General features: G+C 45.9%; 1 protein-coding gene across 1 annotated transcript in view; it reads right to left on the bottom strand.

The window, feature by feature from the left end:
• Nucleotides 1-17,488, bottom strand: part of LOC147668989 (early activation antigen CD69-like) — a gene marked incomplete at its 5' end in the record, with an annotated part of 127,024 nt that overhangs the window by 96,135 nt on the left and 13,401 nt on the right. Inside the window, one exon of the mRNA XM_086948305.1 lies at nucleotides 1,559-1,642. Coding sequence (XP_086804431.1) covers nucleotides 1,559-1,642 — 84 coding nt within the window. The remainder of the gene's footprint in view (nucleotides 1-1,558; nucleotides 1,643-17,488) is intronic.

Genomic DNA, 17,488 nt, shown 5'->3' with positions numbered 1-17,488 from the left:
ACACAGGGGCTCTAATGAGAGACTCTACCCTCTTGGCTACTGAAGGAGAGGGAAACGATGAGAAACTTCTGTACCCCAAGCACACCTCACCTGGCACAAGGTACACATAGGAGCTAGAGCCAGATCAGACACCTGAGGAGGGAGGGGCTGCGGCTGAAGGATTGGAAGAGGTGAGAGGTGCTTGAGGCACCCAAAGCCTCATGTACAGTCCCCCTGGCTCAAGATACATGTGTGACAGCACCTGACACTGGCTGTACATACATGTGTGACAACACCTGACACTGCCTCTACTTACCTGTGTGACAACATCTGACACTGGCTCTATATACATGTGTGACAACACTTGACATCTCTGAGTGTTTCTGTGTAACAGCACCAGACACCTCTGTCTCCATTTGTGTGTGACAGCACCCAATACCTCTAGCACTGGTTCTACGTGTGTGTGTATTTGTGTGTGTGTATATGTGTGTCTGTGACAACACCAGACACCTCTGGCACTGGTTCTACATATTTGTGTGACAGCACCTGACACCTGTGGTACGGACTCTGCTTGTGTGTTACAGCATCTGACACCTTCGACACTGGCTTTATGTTTGTGTGTGACAGCACCTGACACCGGCTCTATGTGAGTGTGTGTGTGTGACAGCACCTGACACCTCTGGCACTGTCTCTACATGTGTGTGTGACAGCTCCTGACACTGGCTCTATGTGTGTGTGACAGCCCCTGACACCTCTGGGACTGGCTCAATGGGTGTATCTGTGACAGCACCTCACACCTGTGCTTGTGTGTGTGTGTGCGTGTGTGGGTGTGTGTGTGTGTGTGTGTGTGTGTGTGTGTGTGTGTGTGTGTGTGTGTGTGTGTGGGTGTGTGTGTGTGTGTGACAGCACCTGACACCTCTGGGACTGGCTCAATGGGTGTATCTGTGACAGTACCTCACACCTGTGTGTGTGTGTGTGTGTGCGTGTGTGTGTGTGTGTGTGTGTGTGTGTGTGTGTGTGTGTGGGTGTGTGTGTGTGTGTGTGTGTGTGGGTGTGTGTGTGTGTGTGTGTGTGTGTGTGTGTGACAGCACCTGACACCTCTAGGACTGGCTCAATGGGTGTATCTGTGACAGCACCTCACACCTGTGCTTGTGTGTGTGTGTGTGTGTGTGTGCGTGTGTGGGTGTGTGTGTGTGTGTGTGTGTGTGACACTGAATCTATGTGTATGTTTGTAACACACCTTACACCTCTGGCACTGCCCCTACATGTATGACCTGTGTATAAGGAACGAGGGAAACCAAATTAAATCGTCCAGGGACCTTGGCAACGAACTTATTGCACGAGACGGTGGTCCCTGAGTAAGCGGAGAATATAAATATAATAAGTATAGCCTCAATCAGTACTATATTTTAGCCGATATTCAGCCGGACAAGGGCTGTTTTAATATGCAAAATGTTTGAATAAAACGGGAATGCGAGTTCCATAACAGTGGGATACAAGCTGCATGTATGACAGCACCTGACACTGACTTTAAGAGCAATCTCTGACCTCATGCTCTGTATGAGAGTGGGAGACTTACCAGTGAGTGCAGCCAAGGCCACCACCAGCAGCAGCAGCGAAGGTCCACAGACAGCACAGATCAGCACTGGGGAGGATACAGTCACTGTAAGAGAGAAGACAGGACAAGGGATCAGAGAAGCTTCTGGGCACAGGATGCAGGGAGAGGATCTCTACAGGATAGGGGGTGGTGGGCCTGTACAGGCCGGGGCAGGTTCAGGGGTCAGCTGGGTGTCTCTTACTAGCAGAGCTTGGGAGGAATCCATCCTAAGAACTGGGCCTATATAGTGTCTGACGCCATATGTGAACTTCAGACACCTGTAGGCTTCTAGGCGCGTCAGAGATGGGCTTTCAGTACTGCGAGGCTTAGGGAATAGGACTCTACAGGCTAGGACAGCGTCAGGATTTAAAGCGTCTGTCCTTCACTCACAGAACCTGGAACCTCTAATATCTGACACCACTTGGTGGATTCAACTCCTTGGGCTTCATGGCGCTAGAAAGGAGGCTACCGGCGCAGGGTTTCCCCCCTCAGCAATGTTGAGAGTTTTACCATTGTAGGAATCACTGAAGGTTTGCAAAGAAATAACCAGCCTTTCTGCTAAAGAGGCCTCAAAAAATGAACTTTTATTTTTTTTTAAAACACCATTTTATTGAATTTGAAATCCAGGTTCGAGGTGAGATGTATTCTCAGCCTCTTCTCATGAAATGACTCCTCAGCAGTAAAACACGTGCTGGGGGGACATTAATGCACACATCACAGCACATGCTCTCTCCTGCTCCTCAGTTTGATGATCAGATAGAAGTGAATACATTCATTATTTTTCTTGCTGGTTTTGTCCACTGCCTTATTCGCTTCTGAGATCACTCAGGTAAGTCACAGTTTCGAGCCAAGGTCACACAGAGCTTCAAGGTCACCAAGCTTTAGAGCTGTTGATTTACTCCTGACACAGCTCCGACAGTCAGCGGAAGACTTTACAGAGGCATACTCCTGCTCCAGGGAATGTTCAGAAGGAGAGCAGATGAGAAGGGGCACAGCCGTTAGTTTCACCAATGCGTGTGCCTCTATTCTGCAAGCATTCACAAAGCCAGTACTAGCAGCCAAGAAGCACTGACAAAACCAATACTGGCATCCAACAAGCATTGACAAAACCAATACTGGCATTCAACAAGCATTAACAAAACGAATACTGGCATCCAACAAGCATTGACAAAGCTAATACTGGCATCCAACAAGCATTGACAAAACCAATACTGGCATCCAACAAGCATTGACAAAGCTAATACTGGCAGCCAGAAATCATTAACAAAGTGAGATCTTTGCAGTTCTTATGAGGGGCTGTCCTTGCCCTTCTTCCTCTCTCTCTCTCTGCTCCTTCCACTCACCCACCTTCCTCTATTAATTATCCCCCTAGCACCCCCCCACATAGAGGCTGCTGCCCCACAACAGTACTCCACCCCCTCAGGATGGCTTCTGCGCCCTCAGCTTGTGACCCTCTTCATGTGGATTTGACACGGTTTCTTGTCACTGCCTGTGAATGTGCAGAGACAGAGACACTGACACACAGGGCACATTCATTGGATTGTGTTAATGCTTTACCATAATAAATGTAATCATTACAAGCAGGGATGTTTACACCACCGTCACAACTGTCTTTTAGGTAAAGCATTCATTAATTAAGATAGCCTCAATGTATGCAAGAACACCCGTGGAGTGGTGTGGCTCGCTGGTTAGAGGCGGCAGACCCGAGAGCAGAGGACGGCCTGGGACCAGGGTTCAAATCCCGACGCGGCAGGGTCGTGGACCAGGGTCAGCGGACTCGGACTTGATAATTCTCGCCTCGGTGCCTACTCAAACCAGGGGTCACACTCGGCAACTCTGGGCATTAGCTTGCCTCATCTGCACTAACGGCCCCACCAGACCGCCGGGGATGCCTGGTCTCACCCTGGAGATACCCATTAAGGGACCATCTCTCAGGGAAGCCAGGAAGGGTTTCGCAGCGGTCGAAGCGGGGAGATACTCCTCCGGGAGTCGATCCTAGCGCTATATAAACTTGCAATTAATTAATTAATTAATTAGCTTGCCTCATCTCTACAACGGCCCCCCACAGACGCTGGGGATGCCTTGGTTTCACCCTGGAGATACCCAGTAGGGTCCATCTCACAGGGAAAGCCAGGACGGGTTCCCCAGCGGTCTACAGCGCGGAGATACCCCATGTGGGGTGATTCATGCGCTTTACAAGACATCATTACATCACATTACATTACCCGGGCAAACTGTCTTAGCCTAGCTGGAGCAAATAAGCATTGGGAAAGCCAATAGATTTATTAACTTTTGCACGTGCTTGTTAGTTTGCTGTAGTATGTTAAGCAGATACATTCACGTCAGAAACAGTGAAAAAAAGAAAACAGAGGCAAACACCTCTCCCTGTTTCCGCGCTGTGCTGTTTGCAGCTCAAACACAAACTGGAAGAATTTCTGAGTAAAATGGGGAATCCCTTATTTGCATGGGGGCGGGGCAACATCTGAATATGGCTACTCCTTTGCTTCCCACATCTGCTCCTGCGTCTTCATCACTGTGGGCCAATCAGAGACTGACCCGAAGCCTTACAAGTGAGGCATCTCAGCGAGCTGAAAGTGAACTTCCAGAGGGACATGCTTTTTCTGTGCTCCCTCCTTCCGTGCACGAGGTTCACTGCACCTGTGGTACATGTCCCTGCACTTCCCACTTATGCTCCTGCGTCTTCATCACTCTGGGCCAATCAGAGACTGACCTGAAGCCCCTACAAGTGAGGCATCACAGCGAGCTGAAAGTGAACTTCCAGAGTGACATGCTTTTTCTGTGTTCCCTCCTTCTGTGTATGAGGTTCACTGCACCTGTGGTACAAGTCCCTGCACTTCCCACTTATGCTCCTGCGTCTTCATCACTGTGGGCCACACAGAGACTGACCTGAAGCCCCTACAAGTGAGGCATCACAGCGAGCTAAAAGTGAACTTCCAGAGTGACATGCTTCTTCTGTGCTCCCTTCTTCTGTGCATGAGAATCACTGCACCTGTGGTACAAGTCCCTCACTTACCACTTCTGCATCTGCATCACTGTGGGCCAATGGGAGACTGACCCGAAGCCCCTACAAGTGAGGTATCACAGCGAGCTGAAAGTAAACTTCCAGAGTGACATGCTTCTTCTGTTTTCCCCCCTTCTGTGCATGAGGTTCACTGCACCTGTGGTGCACGTGCCTGTACTTCCCACTTCTGCGTCTTCATCACTGTGGGCCAATCAGAGACTGACCTGAAGCCCTTCAAGTGAGGTATCACAGCGAGCTGATAGTAAACTTCCAGAGGGACATGCTTCTTCTGTGCTCCTTCCTTCTGTGCATGAAGTTCGCTGCACCTGTGGTACGAGTCCCTGCACTTCCCACTTCTGAGTCTTCATCACTGTGGGCCAATCAGAGACTGACCTGAAGCCCCTACAAGTGAGGCATCACTTTACAACTGTTGTTAAACACACAATAAAACTCTGGCGGAACAAATCCAGAAGTTTGCATCAAATACCCTGGTTCTCTTTCATGTGAAATTTTAATTCGCATCCATGTTTTATCCACAGATCGTTCTACATGAAACAAGCATTGGCAAAGAAAACAGGCCTGGCACTCTATTTTAAGTGCACCTTCACTGATTGGTGAGCAGCCTGTGTGTGGTGTTGTGGATGGATGAGTGGATGAATGCAACAATAGGTTAACAGGGCCTGAGTGCAAGCATCAGTGACCGAGTGCAGAGGCGAAGAGTCACCGAGTACAGGCTTGGACACTTGAACGCATTGAAGAGGCATTTCCGTTTATAAACCAGACCTATTGGCTTTGACTCTGCAGTCTGAGTATGTAATGGTGGACACTTAAAATTGGGCATACAGAATTGCAGCTTGACCTGGCACCTAAAATACATCCTGAGTGCAGAGTCCCTGTAGGCACGCTCGATGCGCTATAAAGACACACATGACTGCTGCATGTGACCACTACACCCAGGCCCAACAACAGCAAGATTGCTGCATTCAGAACACTGAGTACCTTGCATGGGGTGTGAATGAGGGGGACACATGTGAGACCGCTAAAATTGCCGTAGATAATGCAGCAAGTATCAGAAAAGTGCAAAGGGCAGATTTTCAATAACAAGCCTTGGCAAAGCCAGTAGGTCTCACCTACAAGAAAGCTATTAGATTTGGCATTGTCTTTTAGCGTGGCTGCTGCTCAGCATGGCTTAAAGTTAGTGGCTAAGCATGGGCGAATTTTGCGAATTCGCGATCCGCGAATTTGCGGATTTGCGTATTCGCGATCCGCAAAATTCACGAATTTGCGGATTTTAGTTTTTTGCGTGTTCGTGGGGTTTTTTGCGTGTTCGCGGGGTTTTTTGCGTCTTCGCAGTCGTTTATGGGCGAGGGAGAGAGAGATAGATAGATGGATAGATAGATAGATAGAAAGAGAGAGAAATAGAGGGAAAGAGAGAGGGAGAGAGAGAACGAGAGAAAGAAAGAGAGGCCGGATCTCTGAAGGGCCAGATTCCTGAGTTGCCCCTACAGAACATACAGCTTTTTATTTTTAGCAAAATGCATATGAAAACTGTGCTGTAAAGGTCTCTTAGTTTAACCCCTCCTGACAACTCAAAATGGGTGTATTTGCCATCCTCTCCCTTCTTCCTGTTTTTTATATCTGTAAGTGCTTCCTGATGAGGTTTAATTCCTTGGACAGGTGCCTCGTTGCCTACTTGTAACTATTCTCTGATCCTGCTTCAAGGGTCAGAGAAGGGTCAGAGAATAGTTGCAAGTAGGCAACGAGGCGCCAGGAAGCAATTAGCAGCAGGGGTCCAAGTTGAAGTTAATTTGTTTGTAACCCTTTTGTAAAAGGTTACAAATGAATTAGGTTCAACTTTTGCACCTGCTGCTGTAACCCTTGCTTGGCTGAAAATTCGTCCCCGCTGATTCGCGGATTTTACTGCGATTTCGCGAGATTCGCGGAAAATCCGCAAGTTCGCCCGCGAAACGGATTTTACGCCCACCCTTATTAGTGGCGTGGTGTAGAGGAGAGTAGAGTGGAGTAGGAACCACAGAGTGGAGTGGAATGGCCGAGTGGAGTGGATTGATGTAGAGTGGCGTATATTGGAGTTGCATAGAGGGGAGTGCTGTGCTTTGGAATGAAACAGAGTTGAATAGTTTCAGTTTCAGTTCCAAGTTTATTGTATGATTAATTAAAATCGTTACAAATATCCAAAACAATTAAATATCTTTGCATCCATGGTTAAAACCAAACTACATTAAATACTATATCCTGTTAATTACAGTGTGGGGACTCCACCAACGCATAAAATACTAAAAATACAATAGTTAAAATTTAGTCCAACATCTATGTCACCTAACCAATTAAATTCTAAATAAACCTACTTTTCAGTCCGTTTATTGCACAACTGATTCCAATTAAACAGTGTCCTGTTGCTCAGACCTCTCTGATCTTCTCCTGATCAGCTTGGAGTAATAGTTGTTTTACTTCTACCAGGTATTTTACTCCTCGGCAGGCAAGGATTATGGAGGAACCCTCCATCCAGCGTGTAACGGCTTGCCTACACGTGCGGATTTTAAGTTCATTAAAAATAGCTCTTAAGTAGTATCTCCTCCAAGTCGTAACTGCTGGATAAACGCAAAAAAGGTGGGTTAGGGATTCCTTTGGTAGCCACACAGGTGACACTGAGGTACTTGTTTGGGTTGTTTCCAGGACGGCTGTAGGTCTTTCGAATCGTGCAAGCCAAGCCTGTAGTTTATTTAAGACTTTTTTAGCTGCCAGCTAAAATGAGATGTTAGGTATGCTTGCGGTTTCAATAATTTATAAGAAGAGATGATCGTCCACCCGTGCCTGCAATTAGAAGTTATAATTTTGTCTTCCAGAAAGGATTTCTTTTTTGCTGCGTCGTTAATCACGTCTGCTTGTATTTCCAGGTCAGCCAAACAAGTTCTCAGATAGCTTCCCCATGAGCTTGATAATTCTTGGCCCATCTGGAGCTTGATTTCTTCCCAACATAGGCTATCCATTGAGTCTGGTCCTGCGGAACGGAATTTGTGGCAAAGCTTTATAAAACCGCTCATGCTCCGAAATGTTTGATTTTGGAGGCCGAATTCAAGCCGGACTTGGGATGGAGAGGCTGACTTTGGCAAATTAAAAACGGCTTTATAGATCCTTGTCTGGAGATCATTGAGTAACTCCGCCTCCTTGCCACACCAAGTGACTAAGCCATATGACAGGGTAGGCATACTTTGCGCTGACATCACTTTGAAAAGGTGGTTATAATTTGGGCAGTACAATTTATTGTTTAGTTGTCGGTAAGCAAAGATTAATGATTGGGCTTTTGCTTTAGTGACAAGTTTCTGCTCCTTGTGGATTGTACCCTGCCCTATTGTAATACTGAGGTATTTGTATGACCCTTGCTCTTCGACCTTCGTCCCTTTTTCAGTCCATTTGAACTTGATTTTGTGTGGATCCACCAAATGGACAACCTTTGTTTTTCCTTTGCTAAGTTCCAGATTTTCCTGGTCCAGATGGCTTGCTAAATTATTTATCGCTCTTTGTAGGCCGAGAGGGGTTTGGTTTAACAATACAATGTCATCCGCATACTGTAAAATGGAGATCTGCTTATTGGCCATTTTCGGCGGCTGGCAGTCAGCTGCTTCCATGTATTTACTAAGATCTGAGAGGAACAAGTTAAATAGGCTTGGTGCTAACACGCAGCCTTGTTTTAATCCTTGCTGCGTGTCGATGCTCGCTGTCGTACTGCATCCTTTGCCTAATTTTACTCTCGCCCATGTGTCACTATGTAGGGCAATTATTGCATTTAATAATTGATTCGGTAGGCCCCATGCCTGTAGCTTTTTCCAGAGTCTCCTTCTGTTCACTCGATCGAAGGCAGATTTTATATCAATAAAACATGCATACAGACGCGTTCTCCTTATTTGTGACTTTTCAGTTAGGATTGCCAGGATTGCCAAGTTTGTTATTGTACCCATCCCTTGTCTAAAACCTATTTGACAATTTGGAATTATGTTATTGTCATCCGTCCACTCTTGCAACTGTACAAGGAGGCGTAGAGCTTGGCCTCAACATCGATTAGAGATATGAGCCTATAATTCCCTGGATTACGACGATCGCCATGTTTAAATATAGGATGGATTATGGTCCCTTCCCATGAATCGGGGACATCGCTGTGTGTGAAAATATGGTTGAAGAGCGGAGTTAAGTTGTTCGACCAAAAATCTGGGTCATTCTTAAATAATGCGTTGGGTAGGCCATTCGGACCTGCCGGCCTTCTGTTTTAAGCTTTTGTATTATACCTCGTAGTAGTTTTGTGGTAGTCAGGGTATTTTGATCAATGCTGTCTATCACTTGTAATTGATTTTGCAGAACCAATTTATCCTGCTTAGGTTTTATTTTCCTTTCTTCCACTACCAAAGATGGCCCTTGAGACCCTACAATGGACCCTAGTGCCGAACTGCTGTACATGTCCCACACATGTTCGACCCACGCTTTCGCTCCAATTCCAGGTTCTTGTTGGAGTCTTGCTCCTTTGTTCAGGCTATTTAGAATGCCCCAAAAGTCCCTGCTATTTGGCAATTTACTTGCGCTAAATAGATTTATCCAAATTGATTCCTTATAAACCATTTTTGCGTGCCTCAATGACTTCTTATAGTAATTCCTTAGTTCTTTCAATTTACTTTTGGGTTTGAATTCGTACCTCTCTTGAGATCCTTCTCTTTTGATCTCTTAGATCGTTGCTAAACCAGGGTTCCCTCATCAAGTTAAACCTTCTTTGGCTGCCAGGTGGTGCTGGAAATTTCCTGGTAATTTCCTGGATCAGATATTCCCAGTTTTTTACACGTTCATCGTCTGGTTGTATCCCCAGTTTGCTCACAAGCTCCCTTACTGTCTCCTGTATAACTTTCAGGTTTCCCTCTCGCCATTTTAGTTTCCGCAAGTTAAACCTTTCGGATGGTTGTATAAGGGAGTTGATTTTTCCGGCCCGTATAATGGAATTGGACATTGTCGTAATTGGAGGGAAATGATCACTTTCTATGCGCTGGATGATACAAAAAGATTCGATGCAAGGGAGTAACCTTTTACTGATGAAGGTAAAATCTATTATTGAGGGAACATTACCACTCAAATACGTTATTGCCGCTGATGTGTCTCCCTTTGCATTTCCATTCAAGATGGTCAATCCCAGATCTTTTAGCTTATTCGTTAATATTCGGCCTCCCCAGTTCCCTAACCTCTTTCCTTCTATTCGATCTTTGGTTATAAGATTGCTGTTGAAGTCACCGAGATGAACATGGGGCATTGCTCGTAAGATCCTTGCAAAGTTTTGATCAGAGCCGTTAAAATGGAGTATCTTTCTTTCTGGGTTTTTCTCTCAGGATGTACGTAAAAATTAATCAGTAAGAGTTGCCACTTTAGGTTATTTAAAGGGGACGTTCCGATGATTTTAATCACTTGTACCCAATTTGCCCCCACGTCCAGCTCTTCGGTTAGCCAGTTATACTTTTGTGAGGCGTATATTGACAGGCCTCCTCGCGGGTGCCCAAAGTTTGAGAATCTTTCTGCGAGAATATGATGTTCTTTAAATCCTGGGATTGCGGATGGAATCAAGTTTCAGGTTTCCTGAAGCATGATTATATCTAATTGTTGAAAGAAAGCTAGTGTTTCATGGTCCTGGTCCATATCTTTAAACCCGTGGACATTCCAGGAGCAGATCGAAAGTTTATCATGCTTTATTCCCTCCATATTATCAGCCTGCTTCTCTTCTCTTACATTTAGCTTTGCTTCTTTGTTAGGTATGTTTTTTACTTAGAACCATTGGCAACCACGACCAAACCAGCCTGTCCAATTTTCTACTTCCCTCGTCGGGTACACTTGCCGATGTTGTGGGCCCCTTTTCTGTCAATGTCATAACCGGTGTGGTCTATCGAGCTCCTCGTATGCATATGTTCTGCAATTTCCCGAGTGAGTCTTCCTCTTTTAAATTTTTTGGACTGCCTAAAAGGGGATAAGGGTATCTTGGGCGTTTATGCAACATCAGCGTGATTCCCCAGGCTCCGAATCTTGCTTTTGCTGCAAATATCTTTTCAACTACTTCCTTTGAGGACCAAGTTGTCACTGACTGTTCAATATCAGAGTTTGCTCATTTTTGTTGAAATTCTACAGCTGTTAAGTCTTGTGAGGTAATTCCGTGTAATTCTGGGACTGCTTTAAGCAACATTAGCAAGTTCCCTCGGTTCAAAATGTCTTGCCTTCCCTTGGTTGAATATTCCGGCACAAATGTCAGATTTAATTCAAATGCGTCTGACTGGGTTTGCAAACGATTAGGAAATTGTGTGATTTCTTCTTTTGGTGATGACAAGTTGCTAGTCGTCAATGAGGTAAGTTCTTTACTGGCTTCTTGACCCAAGTAATTTCCGTGAGTCCTCTTCATATTCATGTCCAAATATTCTGTTGTCCTTGTCCCTGTTTGTTCGACTTCCGGTTCCTTGGGGGGGAGCATACATCTTCATTCCTTTCCTCTTGTGGTAACCTTTATCAGGTTGTACTTAGCGTGGGGACTGTTTTTTATTTCCTGTATCCACCTCTTACTTGTTGGATCGTCCATACTTCCTTGTTCGTTCCTATGTATGACTTCCTCGTCCCAATGTGGTATTTTGTCTCCTCTGTCTGAGTTTCGATGTTTGTTACTACAAGGAGCGTTGTTCTGATCTATTTCCTTTATTTGCAGGCTTTCTGCTTCTGTGACAAGACGTTGCTTTAACTTGTTTTTTTGCAAGCTGGAGATGGAAAGAACAGGGATGCGTGAGCTTTCCTCCTTTCTCTTATGTTCTTGTAGGGACTTTGCTTGAGCTATGTCAATTACGACTGGCCCACCCGCTGATGAATTCAGCTAATTGATTTTTCTCGTTGGAGATGTTTCGATTGCGAATATTGGAAAGATCTTTTCTGAATCTGGGCTTTGTTGCTTTTTATGCTTAAGCCTGGCCTTACTTGCACTTTTTTCTTTGCCTTTTTGTGGGTTTTTCTCCTTCCCTATTTCCTCTCTGTTGGTCAGGCTCCGGCTTCCGATTCACACAGCTGTCGCCATTTTGTGAGCTGTTCCCGGGGACCACTCGTTGCTAATTTTAGAATTTCCCGGCTTGGCATGGGAAATTATCACACCCTTTCACGTCCACTGGGTGCCAGGGTAAGGCGGCCGCCATTTTCCCAGTTGCAATGAAGGGCCCTGGGCTCATGATATTGACAAACAAGGGAGTCCAGGGCCGGAGATCCGATACTCACTCCCGGAGTACCCCAGCTGTGCGCGCAAAAGGGGTTAATTAATGTTCTCTGCAGAGTGAATCAAGACTCAGTTCCAAATGTGTGACCTGCTAGTCCGCTGTGTGTGCTGGTGGAGTATGTCAACGAGAAAGGAGTACTATGGACCTGTGTCGCAGGCTGTGATGGTCTGAGGAGGCTGCCAGGGTCGTGACACTCGGGCTTGGAGCTTGCACCGGCATGTGGTGGGCACTCTTCGACACATGCCGATGTCGGCAGGTGTGCCTTGAGGCCTGGGTGCGCAGGGCAGGACCAGCAGCCCGGGGTGCGGCAGGTGCACAGGATTGCAGGCAACACCGCTTACGGTAATGGCATTGGTCTCGTAGCGGGGTGAGGGGTGCTGCCCTGGCAGGGACTTTGGGCATTCTGGAGGAGAACCACGCCCAGAGCTACGTGCTTTTTATTCACACCCCTACGCTGGCCTGGCTTACGCCTGACCAGCCCACTCCGCTCACGCTTCCAGGGGGGAACATAACAAGCTACATTTCCAGGATCTTCTCTACTGGCTGGGGTGACATGGTGGCGTCCACTGTCAACTACACTCCAAACACCAGTGGTGTATGTCGACATGGATATATGTGTGTGGTCTGCATACTGCAGTCTGGCCATCACATCCATGCCACACTTGGCATTGTGTACATTCTCATTCTTGGGTCACTTGTCTCCTTCGCACATACCTTGACCCCACCTCTTCCCACATTCTGCTATTGTGTTGCTGAGATGCCATGCCGTTGATGGTTTTTGTGCATGGCTGGCCCAGGTTGCCACAGTAAGTTGTGCTGTTGTGTCTGGTGGGTGGGCTGGTTGTTTGGCATGTTGTATGTGAGTTTGTGATGTTTGCATTCCCAGTGTTGTGAGTTGCATTTTAGTGGAGTTGAGGTGTTTGGTGTGTTCATTTGGTACTTGCCAACGAGCAGTGCATTTCCGTAGGCGCCATCCTGCAAGCGCTGGTTGATGATGGAATGTCGGAAGATGTAGGAATCATGCACACTGCCTGGGTGGTTGGCGTCGACGTTGGTGGAGATTCCCCGATGGTCCACTATTGCCTGCACATTGATGGTGTGGTTTTGGTTGCGGTTATTATGTCCAGTGTTGCCAGGGGACAGAAGTAGGACATGTGTGCAGTCAATTGCCCCCTAACACGTGCGGGAAGCCAGCTATGGTGTAGACACCTTGCTTGGTCTCCAGCTGTTCATGCGCAGTTTGGGGGAAGGATAGGTAGAGTGGTACGAAGCTGATGATGGCATCCAAGACAGTTGTGATAAACTTTGATTGGGTTGGCTGTGAGATTCCTCCGACTCTGGCTGTTGTTGGTTGGAAGTTCCCAGAGGCCAACATGTGCAGCACAGCCAACAGATTTGTATGAGGTGGGATATTGGTTGTCCACTGTTTTGGTATCGTCAGCCTGTGGGCAATGGTGGTCAGGATGCGTAGGATGGTTGTCCTTTTGTGCCTGTAGTGGGCAATGACATTCTCTGGTGTTGGGTCTGTGAGGTTGTTTTCTAGAGGTCTGCTGTCTTGGCCTGCGCTGCCTCAGTGTTGGTCCGGAGTAGGGGGAATGCAGGGGGGCGGTTACAGGGGAATGGCGTACTTTTGGTGGTGGCGGTGGGTGTTGTTGCCCTATTGGGGCTCCGGGCTGCATAATCAGTGGCTCCATGACATATGTTGTTCATCAGGTATGGCTCTGGGCTGTGCTCCCTTGCTGGTGCCGGTTGTCATCTGACTTTGCACCAGGTCAGAGCAGGTGTTAATTTCCTGCTGCTAACATGCCTTATTGCATGTTTTGTGTTCTTATCGCAGATCTGGATGGTTGTTGAGAATGTTGAGGTGTGGTGTTGTCATGGCTTTTTCCTCGGGAACACCTACTCTGAATCTCATTAGCAATAGTTGCCAGGGTCATCCGTGGTGATGTTTTTTGAGGATGCTATTGCAGGCAAACTGGTGATATGGGCTGTTAGCACCAGCTTGAGAATGGGGCAATAAATTTATCATGAATTTGGATGCGATAAAGTGCTGATAACTCAGTGATGGATCCTTGAGAATATACCCCTGCGGTAGTGTTGTGTGATCATGTGTAGTAGGTCCCTTGTGGTCCTCGGGACCCCTTACAAAGTTACATAATCCGTTGGGAGGTGTTTGGGTATGTCTGGATGTGGTCAATAAAGTTTGTGACATAGTGAGTTCAATTAACAGTTGCATGTCGAAGAATAAAGACATATCGTACTGTGCTCTATGTGTGGCATGGTCATTTACATGCTCCCACGCTGGGGAGCAGAATACATCTGGTGACGAGTAGGAAATAATACACCAAAGAAAGAAGATTGCTCCACCTGAAAGCTTGCCAAGGCACAGAAAACTGGTTGTGCCTGCCAGATGTGCCTCAAGAAGCAGTTTACTGTTGGCGTATGTGGAGTCAAAGCACCACTCTAGCTCGTACAAAGCCATCGAAGAAGGGGAAGGCCCCAAAGAGGAACACAGTCAGAAAACCTGCCAGGAACATACTGGTGAGGCCAAAATAAGTAAGGCTGCGCCACCGAATAACACAGAGCCATCGTCCTCACGAAGTAGAAATGCTAAAGGCAGCAACAGCTAGGTGTAAGAAAGCACTAAAGGCTGAGATGACCAGGTGCAAAGAAATGGACAAGGCAACGATAACCAGATAAAATACACAAAGTTAAGAGCAGTGAATTACATGTTCAAGAGACAATTCTGTTACTCACTGTCAAGAAAGAAGATGGTGCCTTACCACATCAGCCTGGGTGTGACGGCCCAGATGTCAGCACATTGCTGACGCTTACAGAAGATGCAGGTCCAAGTGAGCAGCGACCGTCGTCGGAACAGCATATAGTCTCAACGTCAGTAAGTCCCAACACAAGTATATTGTTGCTGCAATTTTAAAACCACCTCTGCCATTCGACACTGCCAAGAAGAAGAATCTTGGTGCCAGATGGACCGCATGGATCAAAACATTTGACAACTTCATAGATACTCTGGAACAAGTAGATGACAAAACAAAAAAAAATCATAAAATTCTTAAAATAACTTGCAGGAGATTGAGTGAAAGAAGTGATAAAGAAAATATCACAAGCTGAAGTATTGTACCGTCAAATCAAAGAAACATTAGAAGCCAAATACAATCTAATGCCAAATGTTGACTATAAAAAGGTACATTTTAAACCAGGCAAGACAGCAAGTTGGTGAAATGATGAATGAGTTTGTTGAAAGACCTGATACACTTATTAAGCACCGCAAGGTCAGTGAATTCAATGATGAAGAAGCCATGGGTCTCAGAGTCATCGGTGGTTGCCTCTTCGATTCATTCAGACGACTCCTACTGAGAGATACACTCAGTCTAGAAAAGGTACTCATGGCTGCAAGAGCTGAAGAATAGGTAGATTAAAAGGCTGCTGATATGGAAGCTGGAACACCCTAGTATTAGTCAGTGTTGATCATGAAATGTAAGCAGAAACACAAAATCGGGTCCCATAAAATGATGTCTGTGAAGAAAAAAAAATTGTGTTTGCGATGTGGATTTTCATTTGTACACAAAGGTAAATGTCCTGCCATCAGTCAGATATGCAAGGGCTGTTGGAAACAAAGTTGTTTCATATTGGTCTGCAAATCAAAAGAGAAACCAACTGTGTTACAAAGAGAAGAGAAAATGGATGCCAGAAAGTTCCAGAACCATTCCAGGCATGCTCCCAAGGCCAAATTGCTAAATCATTTGAGGCAAGTAGAGATTTAACGAAGTCAGTCGTTATCAAATTCATCTTCCAAATGCTGAATGCAGTGACTCTGTTGGATTGCTTTGCATTTACAGGGGGCTGTTGAGAAAGAAATAGAAACACTTTTAAAGCAAGACATCATCGAAGCGCTCTACTGGTCCAACGTCCTGGGTCTCACCCACAGTGGTAGTGCCAATAAAGGACAGCTCTAGGTGTAGTGTGCATTTGTGTTGATATGCATCAGGCCAACAAAATGATTGAGAGAGAAACACATCCAGGTCCACAAATGGCGGAATTATTACACAGCTGAATGGAGTTAAAGTCTCCTCCCGTCTTGATTTTAACAAAGGATACCATCAATTCAGGCTGGAAGAGAACTGTGGGTACAATACTACTTGATCAACTCATGTTAGTTTTTTCCAGTACCGAAGTCTCATGTAATGATGTGTCGTTAGCTTCAGAAATCTTTCAGGGTGTCATTCACAGAGTCATTCAACCTGTCACACATGCTTTTAACTACATTGATGTTATACTAGTGTTTGCTGCCACAAAAAAGGAGCACGGCAAAGCTCTCATACAAGTATGCCAAATTCCTGCCGGTGCAGGTCTCACTTTAAATGCAGAAAGTGTGAATTTCACAAAACAAAACAAGTTTGATGGGCATATTTTCTCTTAGTGGAGAATGACTCTGGACCCTGTAAAAGTACATTGTCATCCACTTGTCCTCCACAAGATGTAAGCATGCTGTGATTCTTCTTAGTATAAACAACTAAATGGAGATGTTCAGTCAATAATGAGGGAACAAGAAATGCTGGATGCTGCTACAATGTAGGAACCCAATACAGGAAAGAAAGTTTGCCCATCACCTGGCTAGAGGAAAGAGTCCATCGGCCCACCCTTACTGGCGGAGAATCGTCATATGGAGCTCAAGGAGAACTAGGTCTAGGCCCACAGCTCTGAGCTGCTATGTTTATTCAGGATTGTCCAGGATTGTGGACCACATTAGCTCTAGCCAGGAGATAGTCAGTATAGTTCTTGTGCTATCAGGCTGTTTTAATTATGACACTTGGACAATCCTGAATAAACATATTTTTTGCCAAGTAGCCATTTTTAACTTCTTTCACACACTCTAGCACTGCACTTCACTTGAGTCCACTTGGTTTGAACATCTACCTTGGTGAGATGGCACAGGAGCATGGGGACAGGTACCCAGCAGGGCCTAGCAGCTCAGAGCTGTGGGCCTAGACCTAGTTCTCCTTGAGCTCCATATGACGATTCTCCGCCAGTAAGGGTGGGCCGATGGACTCTTTTCTCTAGCCAGGTGATGGGCAAACTTTATTTCCTGTATTGGGTTCCTACATTGTAGCAGCATCCAGCATTTCTTGTTCCCTCATTATTGACTGAACATCTCCATTTAGTTGTTTATACTGTGATTGAGGAGCGGAGGTGGTATCAGTCACTAAATAATTCCCCTCAGACCCTTCTATACGTCGATATTCTTTGTGATTCTTCTTAGGCCTGAACAGCTATTGCTCCAGATACATTTGTGATTTTTCCATGGTGAATGCCCCATTAAGAGAGTTGACAAAGAATAAAAATTCCTTCCAGTGGTCCTTTGAATGTGACCGAACCTTCAAGAGAATAAAACATGCAATTGAAAATGCAGGTGAAATGGCTTATTTTGTTCCAAAGTTACATGCTGAGATTGTAGTTGATACAAGCACAGTGGGGTTGTGTGTGATCATTGCTCAACACAAAGGACATACAAATGCCACGGGACACATTGTGGCTTATTCTGGCAGAAGTCTAACTCAGACTGAACGTGCCTACTCTCAGACAGAA

The sequence above is a fragment of the Lissotriton vulgaris genome, unplaced genomic scaffold, assembly GCF_964263255.1.
Source record: "Lissotriton vulgaris unplaced genomic scaffold, aLisVul1.2 SCAFFOLD_3916, whole genome shotgun sequence".
Classification (NCBI taxonomy): domain Eukaryota; kingdom Metazoa; phylum Chordata; class Amphibia; order Caudata; family Salamandridae; genus Lissotriton; species Lissotriton vulgaris.
The sequence above is the reverse complement of the archived record's forward strand: the minus strand, read 5'-3'. Positions and strand labels throughout refer to the sequence as shown.